The 16,666-nt window shown below is 36.4% G+C and overlaps 1 protein-coding gene across 2 annotated transcripts; it reads right to left on the bottom strand.

Moving 5' to 3' along the window:
* Positions 1 to 270: 270 nt before the first annotated feature.
* LOC125673512 (uncharacterized) lies at positions 271 to 14,837 on the bottom strand. Of its 2 annotated transcripts, XM_048910122.2 has the most exons (4): positions 14,657 to 14,837; positions 4,874 to 5,047; positions 4,211 to 4,295; positions 271 to 3,314 (listed from the first exon to the last, which is right to left on the bottom strand). In XM_048910122.2, the coding sequence occupies exons 2-4, from the start codon at positions 5,043 to 5,045 to the stop codon at positions 2,699 to 2,701; spliced, it is 873 nt and encodes a 290-aa protein (XP_048766079.1). In that variant the 5' UTR covers positions 5,046 to 5,047; positions 14,657 to 14,837; the 3' UTR covers positions 271 to 2,698. The 2 variants fall into 2 exon arrangements, with proteins under 2 accessions (XP_048766079.1, XP_048766078.1); XM_048910121.2 differs by lacking the exon at positions 14,657 to 14,837 and having other exon boundaries at positions 4,874 to 6,018.
* Positions 14,838 to 16,666: the final 1,829 nt, after the last annotated feature.

Genomic DNA, 16,666 nt, shown 5'->3' with positions numbered 1-16,666 from the left:
CAGTTATCTGATGGCACCCAGTTTTTATTGGTAGAAGAGAGAACCCAGATACAATGTACCTGGGAAGAGACCACCCACCTTCCAAAAGTAAACTGGGAAACTTCACTTACCGGCGCGAGCGGGATTCGAACCCACGCCGACAGAGGTGAGAGGCCGTGTGATTTTGAGTGCGATGCTCTAACCACTCGGCCACGGAGGCCATCACTGCCTTATGTATATAAAGTGGTCAATATCAGAACTCACTTAACCAATCACAAGACAAATAGCCAATTTTGTGAAATGACAACTTTAATGGATTTAACTTTAAAATTTTTAACTCACAAGTAATTTAAAAACAATTAAAAAAAATAATATACTCATTGCATGCATGCAGCCGGCTCTGTCAGTTCATAGTATGAGTTGAAATGTTGACCGTGAACTAACAAACTCAATGTTGTTGATTTTATGTTGTCTATTATGTATAATTTAAGACACCAATCAATCAAATTAATTTCCATTCAACAATTATTTCTTATCTGTGTACAACGTATAGCAATAAGTATATCAAATCTAACAACCTGCCTTCATGAAAATATTGTACTACAAAAACCAAAACCTGTCTAAAAGTTATTCTTTTTATGAATGGAAGGTTGACTACTTAATTTCAGTCTGCATTTTTAAGTCCACAATACCAGTCCTCTCAAACAATTTTATCCAAAAAAAAAGTACCAATTTTTTTTAAATATTTAAATGTAAGTTATGTCCATGCATAACTGCAATTTTTATCAATAAAAAAAAAATGTATTTGTTCCAACGTAAAACATAAAATATTTCAATAAAATATTTCAGAATCTGTATAAAACTCTCAATATGGAATCAGAGGAATTCAGCACTCTTTAAGGCTTTCCAAAAAATAATTAACAATGAATAAAGAATGGAAAATAATTGCAAAATATACAGACTTTTAAAAAAATGTTTCATTTTATTTCTTATTTCCTCCTCCTCCAAAAGTTTATGATATCAGTGTTTTTAAACTTAAAAGTAAAAAAACAAACAAACCAAAAAACCAAAAAAAACAAAACAAAACAAAAAAACAAACAAAAAACTCCAAAATAACCCATAAGGCTGGCTCTCTTGCTCAAGTACAGCACATCAAAGGTCAAATAGATCAGATAATGTCGATAAAACATTTCACAATACACTTAACAAGTCAATACGCCCCTCTCCACCTACAGCTGTCTTAATACAAGATTAAACATTAAAAGACACATACAACATTAAAAGGCACTACACCCTTTTACAGTTACAGGCGACTAATGCATGCTTAACAGAATTTAGGATATCTTATGAATACATTACTGCCTTTCACTAGATAATGGAATTGGATTATCATTACAGTTTTATGATTTTCATTAGCGTTGCTATGTGCACATAGTAATTTTCACACATGGTAGAGCTATACGTTTTGATATTAAGTCACAGTTGACCCCAGTTCAGCTTTTTTTCTATCAGATGTAAAATACAACTCAGTTCCAGTTGTTTCGCTGAGATGAATGATAAAAATGCATATAAAAGTACAAAATATACGAAATATAGATACTTGATGTTTCCTCATTGCAGGTACCCTATATGGACTGAGATAATTGGTGGCACAGGGGCTAAGCCCGTTTTCACCCGAAACTCAATGTAACCAGCCCATTTATACCCAAAACTCAATGAGTTTCGGGTCAAAACGGGCTTAACCCCTGTGATTGGTGGGTCAACTGTGGGGAGGCGGTGGTTACTTTTGAACACATTAACAAAACGAATTCTTACAATTAAGTCATGATTAGCATTATAAAAAAAATTTATTTTCTAAATTTAGCTGGATTTATACAATATTTCTTCTTTTATAAATTTATTATGGTTTCTTTCATGGCTTTAAAAAGAATTCCTGTTAATTTAAAAAATATATAAAAAATTTGAATGTACTCTCAGTCTCATTAACAAAGTGACAAAATATCAATTAATGCAATATGATATATGAAAATAAAAAACACTGAAAATCAGATCTGCATTTTTCTGAATAAAAATATGTCGTCAAAACAAGTTTACAGTTTTTAGCTACAACTCAAAAGCCCGCTTCCTTTTATCATATATAAGTGTACATCTGGTTGGGTATAATTTTAGTTCATGCTGTTGAAGAGAGAAGGAAGAAAAGTTTAGGATTTTTTTCCTTTTTAGTACTCCAATGAGCTATTAAGGATGTACATTAATGAAATGTTGAATTTCAGCCACTTGAAGGTCAGCTCAGCAACACATCACATACAATATGCCTAAATTAAATGCATTTTACACAAGAACACAAGTACTCTATACCTAAGTTTACACCATACTATAAAATTATATATTTCGATATTGCCACTTTGGTCCAATGTAACTGATGTCTGTGAATCCCAGCTTTCTAATTGTCACATGAGTTGCAAGTTTATGGATGTTTCTAGATTCTTAATGGTCCTGAGAATGCAATCGCACACTTTCTCCAAAATGTCCACTAAGTACACTGCAAATTATGTTTTTAAGATTTGCCATTTTTAAATCCTCTTAGGAATTTATATGTTTGATAAAATGCCTGAATATCCACAAAAGCGTTTACATTTTGTAAGATCTTCTCTCTTAGACTACACATTTTGTTTCACAAAAGGAAACTCGGACCCTACTCCAAATTAATATGCACACACTATGAATTCACCGGTTCATATAGATCTTGTGGCTCCTCCACTGGTACCGATTCCGGCACAAATTCCAGAAATTTGCTATTCGCATGCAAGTTAACATAATCAAGAGCTGAGCATGTTGAAGTCACACTATCCTCGAGCGGATTCCGAGGAGGGCGTTTCAACAATTTAGAAGTTTTCGAATTATTACCGTTGTCACAAACATAATACTCCGCTCCTTCTCCTGTGGAATATAATTTTGCCGTATTTTCTTTCGGAGCAACATATTCATCCTCCGTTAACCGAGCTTTTCCGAGCGCGTTTACATATCCCGGCTCCTTAGTGTTGTGAACAGGAGGAGGAGCAGACTCCGATTTCTTCTCAAACTGTTTTCTCTTTGAAGGAGCGTTTTCGTAATCCACAGAGGAACTTGATGGCGGATCTGGTGCCATGAATGCTGGACACGAAGGCGCCTCTGGTTCGATGGAAACTGTAGATGTAGGGTCCTTCTCATATTGTTTCCGCCACCTCTTTTTCTTTTTGCTTTTCTTATTGGCCTCCATCGCAATCTTGTCAATGTCTTCGGGGTTTGGGAGTGGTGTGGGAAGAGGCTTGCTCGCCTTCTTCAGATACCTCCGTCTTTTAAAACAAAAAATAATGACAAAGTTAAATTGACTACATCTCCTTAATTCCCTTTGTATATAGAGTCAAACCTCGTTATCTTAAACTCACTGAGACTGAGAGAAAAACTTCCAAGATATCCAAGAATTCAAGATGTAGAAGGTAAAATATTCAAAGAATAAGTGGCTGGGACTTCTTATCACTTCAACATATCCATGGTATTCAAAATATCAGTGTTCGAGATACTGTAAACTACCTTTTATTTGCGTGCGAGAAAGTTTGGTGAGATTCATGTCAACCTCATTGTCTTGTGACGTGAACCAGTCCTTGAATGTCTGTCATAGGCTCGATCACGAAAATTAATTGCCGTGAACCATGCAGTTTACCACAGGTGAATTGCGAAATAAAGTAGCCGCGAATAACAGTTGTTACAGTACTGAAGTTCAACTGTAGTTTGAATACAGGCAAGGCATTATGAAAGACTCACAATACACCTGGCTTAAGTGCGTGGAAACTGTTTGTATAATTTTGGATTGGCAGACTTTTTATAGTGGTACCTTCTCTTCTCTGACCACTTCAGATGCCTGAGTGCAGGTGCACTCACTGTGACTATATAAGTAAGTTGACATTACCTGAGTACTCTTAGAGAAAATTATATCAAAATCTTCATACGAAGAATTGATACTCAACAAGAATCACGGCATTGTTCTTCTATAGCTATGTCATTATTATTTTTCTCTGTGATCGAGTTTGTTATAAACAGGTTTCAATAATTATTTTTAAAAGGTTATTCGCTGTTACGTGAGTTCATTATAATTGGGTATCAATAAATACATGTATTTAAGGTAATTTTCTGCATGTAAGTTGGACATTTGGTTATAAACTGGCCCCACTATATGCTTAGTATTACCTACCTTGCATAGAGAACTCCCGCTAGAACTAAAAATACACACAATGTTCCTCCAATAGCAGCACCAATCACCATGCCAACATTTGGAGCTGAAAAACAGATAAACCAATATACATTTCCCTGTTTCAGTCACTGTTGACAATTAATGTACCGAGATGGAGTCTTAATTTAGACACTGACTGATGGGTGACAGCTATTTTCTGAAGTCTTGCTTTACTCAAAGCACGGGACACAACAATGATTCAACAAATGGGTTAGAATGTTCCCATCACTGTCTAATAGACACACTTAATCAGGGTCAACATTCAGCCTGCTCAAGGTCAACATTCAGCCCACTATAGGTCAACATTCAGCTCACTCAAGGTCAACATTCAGCTCACTCCAGATCAGCATTCAGCTCACTCAAGGTCAACATTCATCCTGCTCAAGGTTAACATTTAGCCCACTCAAGGTCAACATTCACCCTGCTCAAGGTCAACACTCAGCCCACTCAAGGATGTCAAGTACATGATTCATTCTGACTCCTGTCAAAATCTTAGTAGAAAAGAGCTAAAGAGTTTTATATTCAGCACCATTAAGTCTGCTTCAATTTACAAATTAACATATACATAAAATATTTTCTTTCAATATTAAGAAATCATGACTACAATTTTAGCTGTATATATACCTGTGCTGGTTTCTGGGGTGGTGGGATACAAAGTCATGGTGGTGGTCAGTGCTGTAGTGGTGCCCTCAGTACTATAAACCGAGGAACTATTAAATGCCTTGGTGGTGTTCAGCGGAGCCTCTGGTGGTTCCAATGTACTAGCCATGGAAGATGCATTGATTTTCTCAGACATGGCTGAAAAGATCAATTAACAGATAGAAATAGGAAGGTGACGAGATACTTAATCGGACAACAAAACAACACATCAACGATATCCTCTGACATGACGAAGCCTGGATTTAAGTCATTGTAAACTGACTTCCTGTGAGTCATGAGAACGACCAGGAAGCGGGCCCTTAACTACGACTAAACTCATTCTGCTCCACCACATGTACAGCAATCCCATTGGCAAACAACTCTAAATCTCGACTAGAAAATATTTCCCCATACAAGTTTTGTTTTCTGAATGTAAACATTTTTTTCTAGGTTTCTTTTTTTGTGAGATCTCAGCTCTTTTCCTGAATGATTGTCAATCCTTTCATGAAGGTTTTCTGTACTGTGTACAGATGTACAACCAAAGATATTCTAATTTTTAAAATGAAAATAGAACACGACTGCTATTTTTAATTTCCATTTTAAGGAAAATGCATCAAACATGTTTGCTTTTTTAGATGAATGTTTGAGTGCTGTGCTGCACCAATTTTTGAAAGAAACAGTCCAACTGTCAACAAGAGGCCCATGGGCCACATCGTTCACCTGAGTTATCATATATTTACACATATGAAATACGGTTTCCCTTATTGTGGCAAAACCTGACACCCCAGGTGCCATGATTTCAACATATTTGAATTTGAACTATGTCATAAAGCTTCAAACTTGAATCGGAACTATGTCAGGAAACTTCGATGTAAATTTGAACTCTTCTGGCTCAATGGTTCTTGAGAAGAAGATTTTTCCTATATAAATACATATAAAATGTGGTTTCCCCTAGTGTGGCCCCACCCGACCCCCGGGGGCCATGATATGAACAAACTTGAATCTGCATTATGTCAGGAAGCTTCCATGTAAAGCTGAACTCTTCTGGCTCAATGGTTCTTGAGAAGATTTTAAAAGATTTTTCCTATATAAACACATATAAAATATGGTTTCCTCTATTGTGGCCCCACCTGACCCCTGGGGGCCATGATATGAACAACTTGAATCTGCATTATGTCAGGAAGCTTCCATGTAAATTTGAACTCTTCTGGCTCAATGGTTCTTGAGAAGATTTTTCCTATATAAATACATATAAAATATGGTTTCCCCTATTGTGGCCCCACCCGACCCCTGGGGGCTATGATATGAACAAACTTGAATCTGCATTATGTCAGAAAGCTTCCATGTAAATTTGAACTCTTCTGGCTCAATGGTTCTTGAGAAGAAGATTTTTAAAAGACTTTTCCTATATAAACACATATAAAATATGATTTCACTTAGTGTGGCCCCTCCCGACCCCTGGGGGCTATGATATGAACAAATCTGAATCTGCACTATGTCATAAAGCTTTCATGTAAATTTGAACTCTTCTGGCTCAATGGTTCTTGAGAAGAAGATTTTTAAAGATTTTTCCTATATACACACATATAAAATATGGTTTCCCCTAGTGTGGCCCCACCCGACCCCCGGGGGCCATGATATGAACAAACTTGAATCTGCATTATGTCAGGAAGCTTCCATGTAAAGCTGAACTCTTCTGGCTCAATGGTTCTTGAGAAGATTTTAAAAGATTTTTCCTATATAAACACATATAAAATATGGTTTCCTCTATTGTGGCCCCACCTGACCCCTGGGGGCCATGATATGAACAACTTGAATCTGCATTATGTCAGGAAGCTTCCATGTAAATTTGAACTCTTCTGGCTCAATGGTTCTTGAGAAGATTTTTCCTATATAAATACATATAAAATATGGTTTCCCCTATTGTGGCCCCACCCGACCCCTGGGGGCTATGATATGAACAAACTTGAATCTGCATTATGTCAGAAAGCTTCCATGTAAATTTGAACTCTTCTGGCTCAATGGTTCTTGAGAAGAAGATTTTTAAAAGACTTTTCCTATATAAACACATATAAAATATGATTTCACTTAGTGTGGCCCCTCCCGACCCCTGGGGGCTATGATATGAACAAATCTGAATCTGCACTATGTCATAAAGCTTTCATGTAAATTTGAACTCTTCTGGCTCAATGGTTCTTGAGAAGAAGATTTTTAAAGATTTTTCCTATATACACACATATAAAATATGGTTTCCCCTAGTGTGGCCCCACCCGACCCCCGGGGGCCATGATATGAACAAACTTGAATCTGCATTATGTCAGGAAGCTTCCATGTAAATTTGAACTCTTCTGGCTCAATGGTTCTTGAGAAGAAGATTTTAAAAGATTTTTCCTATATAAATATATATAAAATATGGTTTCCCCTATTGTGGTGCCATCCGACCCCTGGGGGCCATGATATGAACAAACTTGAATCTCCATTATGTCAGCAAACTTCCACGTACATTTCAACTATACTGGTACAGTGGTTCATGAAAAGAAGATTTTTAAATGACCCCACCCTATTTTTACACTTTTGTGATTATCTCCCCTTTGAAGAGAACCTGGCCCTTAATTTGAACAATTTTGAATTCCCTTCAACTAAGGATGATTTGCATTAAGTTTGAATGAAATTGGCATACTGGTTCTGGAGAAGAAGATTTTAAAAAAAATTTCAGTGTATTTTTACTGATTTGCTATTATCTCCCCTTGGATAAGGGGGTTGGCCCTCATTTGAACAATTTTGAATCCCCTTCACCCAAGGATGATTTGTGCCAACATTGGTTAAATTTGGCCCAGTGGTTTTGGAGAAGAAGTTGAAAATGTAAATGTTTAACAGACAGACAGACGACGGACAAAAAGCGATCAGAAAAGCTCACTTGAGCTTTCAGCTCAGGTGAGCTAAGAATTTTAACGGTTGTTCAATATCACTTTCACAGAAGCATGCACTATGTATAGTGCTATTATCTGCAGTTGTTGTGAATCAATATCAGCAATATTTGCCTTTTCTTTTCCATTTAAATACCTAGCCGAGTAGCTCAGTAGGTTAGAATACCAACTGCTGAACTGTAGGTCGGAGGTTCGAGTCCAGCAGGGGTTTTAAATTTTTTTTCAGATTACCTTCTACTAAAACTGTATTTTTTGACAAAATAAAGTAAATTTGAAAATTTTCAACTTCAAAATATTGTTGTACATATCCTCCACTTTTCATCTACATTAAATTTCTCTGGTGTAACATACCTCCTTAATGGACATGAAATACATGTGTTTGTACTATACACATGTCAACCCCTTCCAAGGGCAGGTAACAGTAAGAGGATCAAAGGATTCCTGGAGTGTTTAACCTTAGACTCTATAAAAGTGACCCGGAACATGCATTTCATACTGTTAATTACTTAGTTATCCATGTAGCTCTGTGTAAAGTTAGCTACAAAATGGATTTTATGTAACTACTTAATGTATCTTATGCATTTAAATTCTGTTTCTTAGCAACCATCAAGAATTAAATATATGATGTAATCGACTAATAAATATGTATATATGTTAAACATCATAGAAATACACAGACATTTTAAAAAACACATGTATACACGTGAACAGCTAGAGAGCACAGACATTTCATCAATAAATCTGTCATTCATGTTCAGAGATGATAAATTTATAAGCTTTACCAGAGTCCTGTGTATACAGAACACATATCTGACATTATTTACCTGTGAGGTCCCATGGCTTTTTAGTGTGTTACCTTCCCTGAGACTAACTCATTTTATTTCATATTAATCGCACCTTACCAGGTGTGCAGTTAACGATCAGTGCATTTATAAGCTTGTCAGTCCCACTCTGTTCCCATCTCAATGACAATACATGTCTTTAACTTCATGGTATAATATGTAAAATGTGCTTGAAATAAACGGGAATTATTTGTTCCACAACAGACATTTTTATGCTAAGCTTTTCCGGGATGCTACACACTGCATGAAAAGAGAGGGGGGTTTAATTGTGAATCAGCCATCACTGGAGATCTTAAAAATACTTACTAAATAAAGGACTTAGAAGATAATTATCTGATGTTGACATCAAGTGATTTATTCAGTTAAATGCCAGTCATAATGATGGTTATTTATAGCTCAATTGTAAAGAGATACATGTAGTGCAGAGATCATTAAATTGCTGATTTCTTTCCTTATACGATACCATCAAATAAAGTGCACCGCCACGGACATGATACGCCCGTCACATATTGTTAACAGTATAGATTGTACCCATTAAAACATTTTTTTTATATCACCTTAATTAAATGTCACAGTGACCTTAAAGTAGGATGCGACACACCTTCTACCTAAGATGCATTAGTTGACCAATTTTGGTGATTCTAGGTCTAATAGTTTTCAAGTTATGAGCCGGACAAGTTTTTGCCATATATGGCCATATCTTCTTAATGAAAAGTCACAGTGACCTGGTTTTAATGTGCGACACACCTGTATCTACAGACAAAGTTTGATGATTCTAGGCCTTGTAGTATTTAAGTTATGGGTCGGACACGAAAAAGCTAACAGACGGACAGACAGACGGATATCTTCTAAAATGAAAAGTCACAGTGACCTGGTTTTAATGTGCGACACACCTTCTACCCAAGATGTATCTACAGACAAAGTTTGATGATTCTAGGCCTTGTAGTATTTAAGTTACGGGTCGGACACGAAAAAGCTATTTACAGACGGACGGACAGACGGATATCTTCTTAATGAAAAGTCACAGTGACCTGGTTTTAATGTGCGACACACCTTCTACCCAAGATGTATCTACAGACAAAGTTTGATGATTCTAGGCCTTGTAGTATTTAAGTTACGGGTCGGACACGAAAAAGCTAACAGACGGACGGACAGACGGATGGACATGAACGCCATACCATAATACGTCCCGTCTTAAGACGGGCGTATAAAAAGATATACGAATCACATTTATCAACTTTGAAATGATTTCACGTTTGTCTAAAGTTACACTAGAGAGGCCAGCTTAAAAAGCTGACTGAATTTTTGTCCAGGAAGCAGAAATTCAGGGGACCTAATTTGAAGATTATAATATAAGCTTTAAAACTAGGAAATAAATGCATAAAAATGTTATTATTTACAGAAAATGGCTTGTATATGTATGAGTCATTTGGACTCAATCATTTTGATTCTTTAAAAAAAAATTGAACAAAATGACCTCTTGATACTAACCTCATCAGGACATTACAAATATGAAATGGAAAATGCATAAATTAGATGCAGACATGCATTTAGAGTAATATGAGTTAATTGTTAAACCAATTCACTTCCTAATTTCATACATCAGAATATTCTTAGTATTTACTCATTTAAATTACACAATAATTGAACAAGTAACATTTGAAAACTGAGAGACTCTTCCAGAAAATTTAATATTTACATATATGTCTTAATCAAAGCATTAATATATCAATAAGCAATTAAATACAAAATGAAATTACACATCTACATGTAGCTGCAAAAATGTACCCCTCTACGACATTTTTTATTCTGAAAATTCTCTCTCCCCCCCCCAAAAAAAATTGGAGAGTGCTACATTATTGCAGCTATTCTACAGGGGGGATACAGTTTTAAAAATCTTCCTGTCTATTTCTATCAGATCTCCCTGTACTCTGATATTTTCAGTTTTTATCTAATGAAGTGTGAGATGAAAGTGATTTCTGAAGGAAATCTCCTAGAGCAGATTTTGATAGAAAATTACTGTAATAACATAAATGTCGATTAGATACTTACAAGTACAAATTCACATTTTCTTGCGCTTTCAAGATGAGTAAATATATTTTATTTAGCCTGATTACCATAAAGTTCCTTTGTTTCACAATCTAAAGAGTACATTCATTTATCTATCAATTAAGCCTGATAATTGTAAAGCTCAGAATCCAAAAAGTATATCTATCTATCGAAATAGTTTTGACATCACAAACCAAATTTCCGATTATTCACTTCAGCGTTAACATTGAATGCATTATAACAGTGGTTTGATGTAGAATTTTCTGTAACTAATAACTAGCTTTTAAGTATTTCATTATACTAAATGATGTAATAATTTAGTATACAATCTTCCCAGTTCCTTGTAGACTGCATTACAAGTGGATTTCTTAACTTCTACGATTGTTTACAAAAATCAAGATGCAGCCTTTTAATTAATACCATTGCCTTTATGTGTTCCCCAAACATCTTTAATGCATAATTGAGTAATTTTCTTACATACATATATGTAGCAATCAAAAAGTTAACATTGCAACCATTCTGTTTACATCTTTTAGACAAAATTTGAAAAGTGGCCCCATATCTCTCTCTCTCCTCTCTCTTTCTCTCTTTAAATTTGTTGTTAAATAAATAAAGACAAGTCTAATGTCATTGTAGTGAAGGTATTTTCAACAGGTGGGGATCACTTTCTTCAAAGGATTTGCTATGAATAGGTGTACAGTTTAAAGCTTTGATATTAAAGTGTTTTTTCCCCTCTCAACCTGATGGCTTATTAGCTGAAGGGTAAAATGTAATTTATACTAAAAACTTTTATAGTCAACCATGTTGGTGTTTGGGTTTCTACATAGCCTCATTTTATTGTAACACAATAATGAATATCTAGAATTGCAAAGGGCCAACAATATGCATTATTTGAATTCACAAGTTTTAAAACATATACAGTTGTCTCAATGCAAAATGTCTTTTTTTCAAAAACAAACAAAGAGTATATTATCAGTAATTTTAAACATGAAAAATTTGATGCCACGTACCATCAATTAAACCTTGCTTATGGAATGTTTTAAATACATATCAAATTTCACTGACACAGCATTAACTGAAGCATGCAAAATGTCTTACAATATGTACCATTATTAGATCAAAATCAAATTGTCAGGAAGATATTGCATTTAGCACTAAATGCTAGAAACATATGGATCACAAAATTTAATTCGTCAGTCAGGAAAAGCACATCCTAAAACTTTTGACATCTTATGTGTAAAGAAACTAACACATCAAAGATAGCCCCCCCCCCCCCCCCCCCCCAAAAAAAAGAGTTACACCAAATCAAAATTTGAAGAAAACACGATGTGGAATTTTTGACTTCACTCCAAGTAACATAATTAATAGAATAATCAATGTCGTTACAGCAGTCTAAGACAGAAAAATCTCACATGTGTAATGTTATTCTCACAACGGTCATCCTGTGGGGATCCGGGTTAGAATAGGTCCTCAGTACCCCTTGCTAGTGTCATAAGAGGCGATCCTTTAAATGAGCTAGAACACAAGAAACCGAGGTTCCGTGACACAGCAGGTGTGGCACGATAAAGATCCCTCCCTGCTCTTAAGGCTGTGTGAGTGCTGAACATGGGCCTAAATTTTCCAGCCCTTCACCAGCAATGGTGACGTCTCCATATGAGTAAAAAATTCTTAAGAGGGACATTACACAATATATAACCAACCACAATGGTCATTGTACCAGACAAGAAGCTTCCCCAATCGCCCAGAACAAACACATTCATATAGCGACAGTAAAAATATACAAAACTTTATAAACAAGGAAGACCTGTCTGATCTGGTATATCACAGAAATTCAGAAATCAATAGCTCTGTAAATACAGACAAGGAATGTTTGCTTGATGAGACGACACAGGTGCTTTTACCAAGCACTTCTCTATTTGCTTTTGTAAATTCTGATTACATAGCAAAGCACAAGAAGTTATGTTCTCCACAAAGTTTGAGGAAAAGAGCAAATATTTCGTGGAAATATCCTAGTCATTTTGCAGAGATATCTTAGTAAAAATATTAATGCCAAATCTTTCTCCTGTAAAGAGGAAGCTAAGGACTGCAAAGCTGTACCAATCCTTACTAACATCCACCGGAAGTTTTATATTCAAATTTGTCCTTAGAGAGAGAGAGAGCTAATAGAGAGAAAGGGAGGAGAGAGAAAGAGGAGGAAGTGAGAGGAGAGAGAGGAGGGAGAGAGAGGTGGGGAGAGAGAAGAGGAAAAGAGAGGAGCAACAGAAAGGAGGAATAGAGGAGGGAGAGAGAGAGAGAGGAGGGGAGAGAGAAGAGGGAGAGAGAGGTGGGGAGAGAGAAGAGGAAAAGAGAGGAGCAACAGAAAGGAGGAATAGAGGAGGGAGAGAGAGAGAGAGGAGAGGGAGAGAGGAGGGAAAGAGAGGAGCAAGAGAAAGAAGGAAGAGAGAAGGTGGGAGAGAGAGAGGAGAGGGAGAGAGGAGGGAAAGAGAGGAGCAAGAGAAAGAAGGAAGAGAGAAAGTGGGAGAGAGAGAGGAGAGGGAGAGAGGAGGGAAAGAGAGGAGCAAGAGAAAGGAGGAAAAGAGAAGGAGGGAGAGAGAGGAAGAAGAAAGGCTGGAAAAGATTGAGTGAGAGGAGGGAGAGATTGAGAGAGAAGATGGAGAGAGAGAGGAGGGAGAGAGAAAGGAGAGAAGAGAGGGGGCAGAGGGAGCTAACAGAGAGTGAGCTAATAGAGAGAGGGAGGAGAAAGATAAAGGACACAGAGAGAGAGAGGAGGGAGAGAGAGAAAGGAGAGAGAGAAGAAAGAGAAAGGCAAGGGAAAGAGTGGAGAGAGAAGCAGAAGAGAGAGAGAGAGAAGAGAAAGGATAGAAAGAGAGAGGGAGTGAGAGAAGAAGGAAAGAGAGAGGAGGGGAGAGAGAGGAGAGAAATGAGGGAGAGAGAGAAGAGGAGGAAGAGAGAGGAGGAAGAAACATAAGAGGGAGAGAGAGAAGGGAGAAAAAGGTGGGAGGGAGAGAGAGAAGGAAAGAGAGAGGAGGGAGAGAGGAGAGAAATGAGGGAGAAAGAGAAGAGGGAAAGAGGAGGAGGAGAGAAGAGGGAGAGAAAGAAAGGCAAAGGAGAGAAAGTGGAAAAACAAGAGGGAGAGAGAGAAGGGAGAGAAAGGAGGGAGAGAGAGAGAGAGAGAGAGAGGAGGAAGAGAGAGGAGAGAGAAAGGGAGAGAGTGGAGAGAGACAACAGAAAGAAAGAGAAAGAGAGAGAAAGGGAAAGAGAGAGAGAGAGAGGAAGCAAAGAGAAAAGAAGCAAAGAGAGAGGAGTGCACATGAGAGAGAGGTGGGAGAGCTGAAAGAGAGAGAGGGGGAGAGAGGAGTGAGTGAGAGAAGAATGAAAGAGAGAGGAGGGAGAGAGGAAGGAGAGAAATGAAGGAGAGAGAGAAGAGGGAAGGAGAAACAGAAGAGGGAGCGAAAGAAGGAAGAGAAAGGATAGAAAGAGAGAGGAGGGAGAAACAGAAGAGGGAGAGAGAGAAGGAAGAGAAAGGATAGAAAGGGAGAGAGAGAGAGAGAGAGAGAGAGAGAGAGAGAGAGAGAGAGAGAGAGAGAGAGAGAGAGAGAGCTTTAATAGAGAGATGGATACAGTGGTAACATTATTGGGGTCTTTTTATAAAGTCCCATTTCATACATGTATTAATTTCACTTTATCATGCAGATAAGCTACGAGTATGATCCGCAGGCGCTCGTATCTACAGATTATTTGAAGATTAAGAATTCAGTATATTATTTAAGTGTCTCTGTCGTGCAGCGATGACAGCTTAACCTTCATAATAAATAATCAGAAAGTTATGAAAACGAAAACACCAAGAAACAAAAACATTTACTCAAGACGTAAATAAAAACAAACACCACAAAATAGCCCATGAATCATTCAATAATATTCTGTAGTTGTATGTAAGCATATTAACTTACCTGGTTTGAAATAACCAATTACATCACCGTTTAGCCTCCCATTGACTGCATTGGCCTTTCAAGAATCGAGAGAGTCTCCTCACACAATCGACGATTCATGTCTCAGGTGAGGAAGTAAAAAACATTACTAATCCGAAAGTACCCAGAGTGGTTAACGTTCTTGTTTATTAAAAATCAGACAGAGTTGTCTTTCTTTCTTACGTGTTTCCTACACGACCCACTTTGAACTTTAAAAGTTTGCACGGAACTGATAAATCCACTATTTTTATGTTATGTATTATTATGGTCTTAGTCTTCTTCAACGTATCAAATGATCGGGTTGATATTAACAAAGTTTTGATAAGAAACCAAGAAATATTATTCTTACATTAGGCCTAGCAAAATTTAGAACAAGTAATCACAGGGTTACCTATTGTGACAGGCAGATGGAGTGGTGTGCCCAGAGAATTTGTAATTTATGTGAAAATGAGATTGGGGATGAGTTTCACTATATCATGACTTGTTCAGCTCTTAGGTATAGCAGAAAATTTTATTTACCTTCGAAATACACAAACAGACCAAATGTCATAAAATTCTTGTTTTCATGTAAAAAAATTTATCTGTTGTGAGTAATCTTTCCAAATTCATAAATATAATTCACAAGAGAGTTACCCGTCTAGGATAAAAATTATAAACTGTACACTCTTTCATGCATTGCATCAACTGAATTCTTTGTTTAACATTGTGTATATATGTATATCTTCTCTCTGTTGCATTGTGCAATATGAGAATAAATTGAATTAAATTGAATTGATATATAAGTTGGAAGATAGACTTGACAGTGACTTGACAGTGTGCTACTTTGGCGCTGGTTAAAGTCAGCTCCTCGATCCGCTCCTTTATTTCTATTTTGTCGCTAGCCTGCAAGCGGATTGTGGAGGCGTTTTTAATCGGACTGACATGGGGGGGGGGGGGGGGGGGGGGGGGGGGGGGGGGGGGCTAAACTTATCGGAGCTTCTGATGGAAAGCATAAGCTTGGGTACACGAATCTATAGTTACATTGTACAAAACTAATTGTGTTTTTGATATCATTGTGTATCAGAGTTGCAAATATATCAATGCAGTTTAGATATTTTGTCAATCTAATTAAAATTAGATCTTTTGATTCGCTCACGTATATCGCTAGCGATATACGTGAGCGGATCAAAAGATCTAATTTTGATTAGATGGGATATTTTGTCTGTGAATTACTGTACATGTACATAAGAAACCCCAAATGTTTTTTTGGTTTTTTTGGGGGTGGGGGTGGGGGGGTATATATGTATATAGGTCGAAGAGGTCAAATATGTATAGGCATATGATATGAACTTTTTCAAATACAAGAATTATCTATTATTGATACACGGATTTTACTTTGGGGCAGTGACAATTTGGGGTATGAAATTAACAGCAAAATTTTTAATGCTGTTCACAAATTTATATTGAATTCACGCAGATTCTCATGATAGTAATTCATTTTATGTTATATGTACTTGTATTTATTTTATCTATACATATGTTTTATGACAATTGTTATCAATTAATCTAAGGTGAGAACCTCGTAAAATGTAAGAACTTGTCTTCAAACCTGTTGTATATTATATATGCAATAAAATATGTTCAAACCAAAGTTCGCGTCAAACCCTGTTTAATGAATGAATTCAAATGTAAAAACAAATATATTTCGCTATTGATATTTGTCAAATCTTACACACACAAAACTTTCATAATTGCTGACATTTGTCAGTTGAGTGTAAAAAGAAAACCTTTCACAATGTCATTTAACGTTCGACAAACCTTGTTTATTGAATTTAGAAAGTTTCTTTCACTTGGCATGTCCTTAGAACCGACTTACAAAGCCGACTGGGTATACTCTTATATGAACATTGTATATATTATAAATATTATTCGAGTTTTGTGTTTCTTGACTTTTATTATTGGATATATATATATATATATATATATATATATATATATATTAAACCATCGCAT

This window comes from Ostrea edulis, chromosome 3, assembly GCF_947568905.1.
Source record: "Ostrea edulis chromosome 3, xbOstEdul1.1, whole genome shotgun sequence".
Classification (NCBI taxonomy): domain Eukaryota; kingdom Metazoa; phylum Mollusca; class Bivalvia; order Ostreida; family Ostreidae; genus Ostrea; species Ostrea edulis.
Note: the sequence above shows the minus strand (reverse complement) of the source record. Positions and strands in the feature narration are given on the sequence as shown.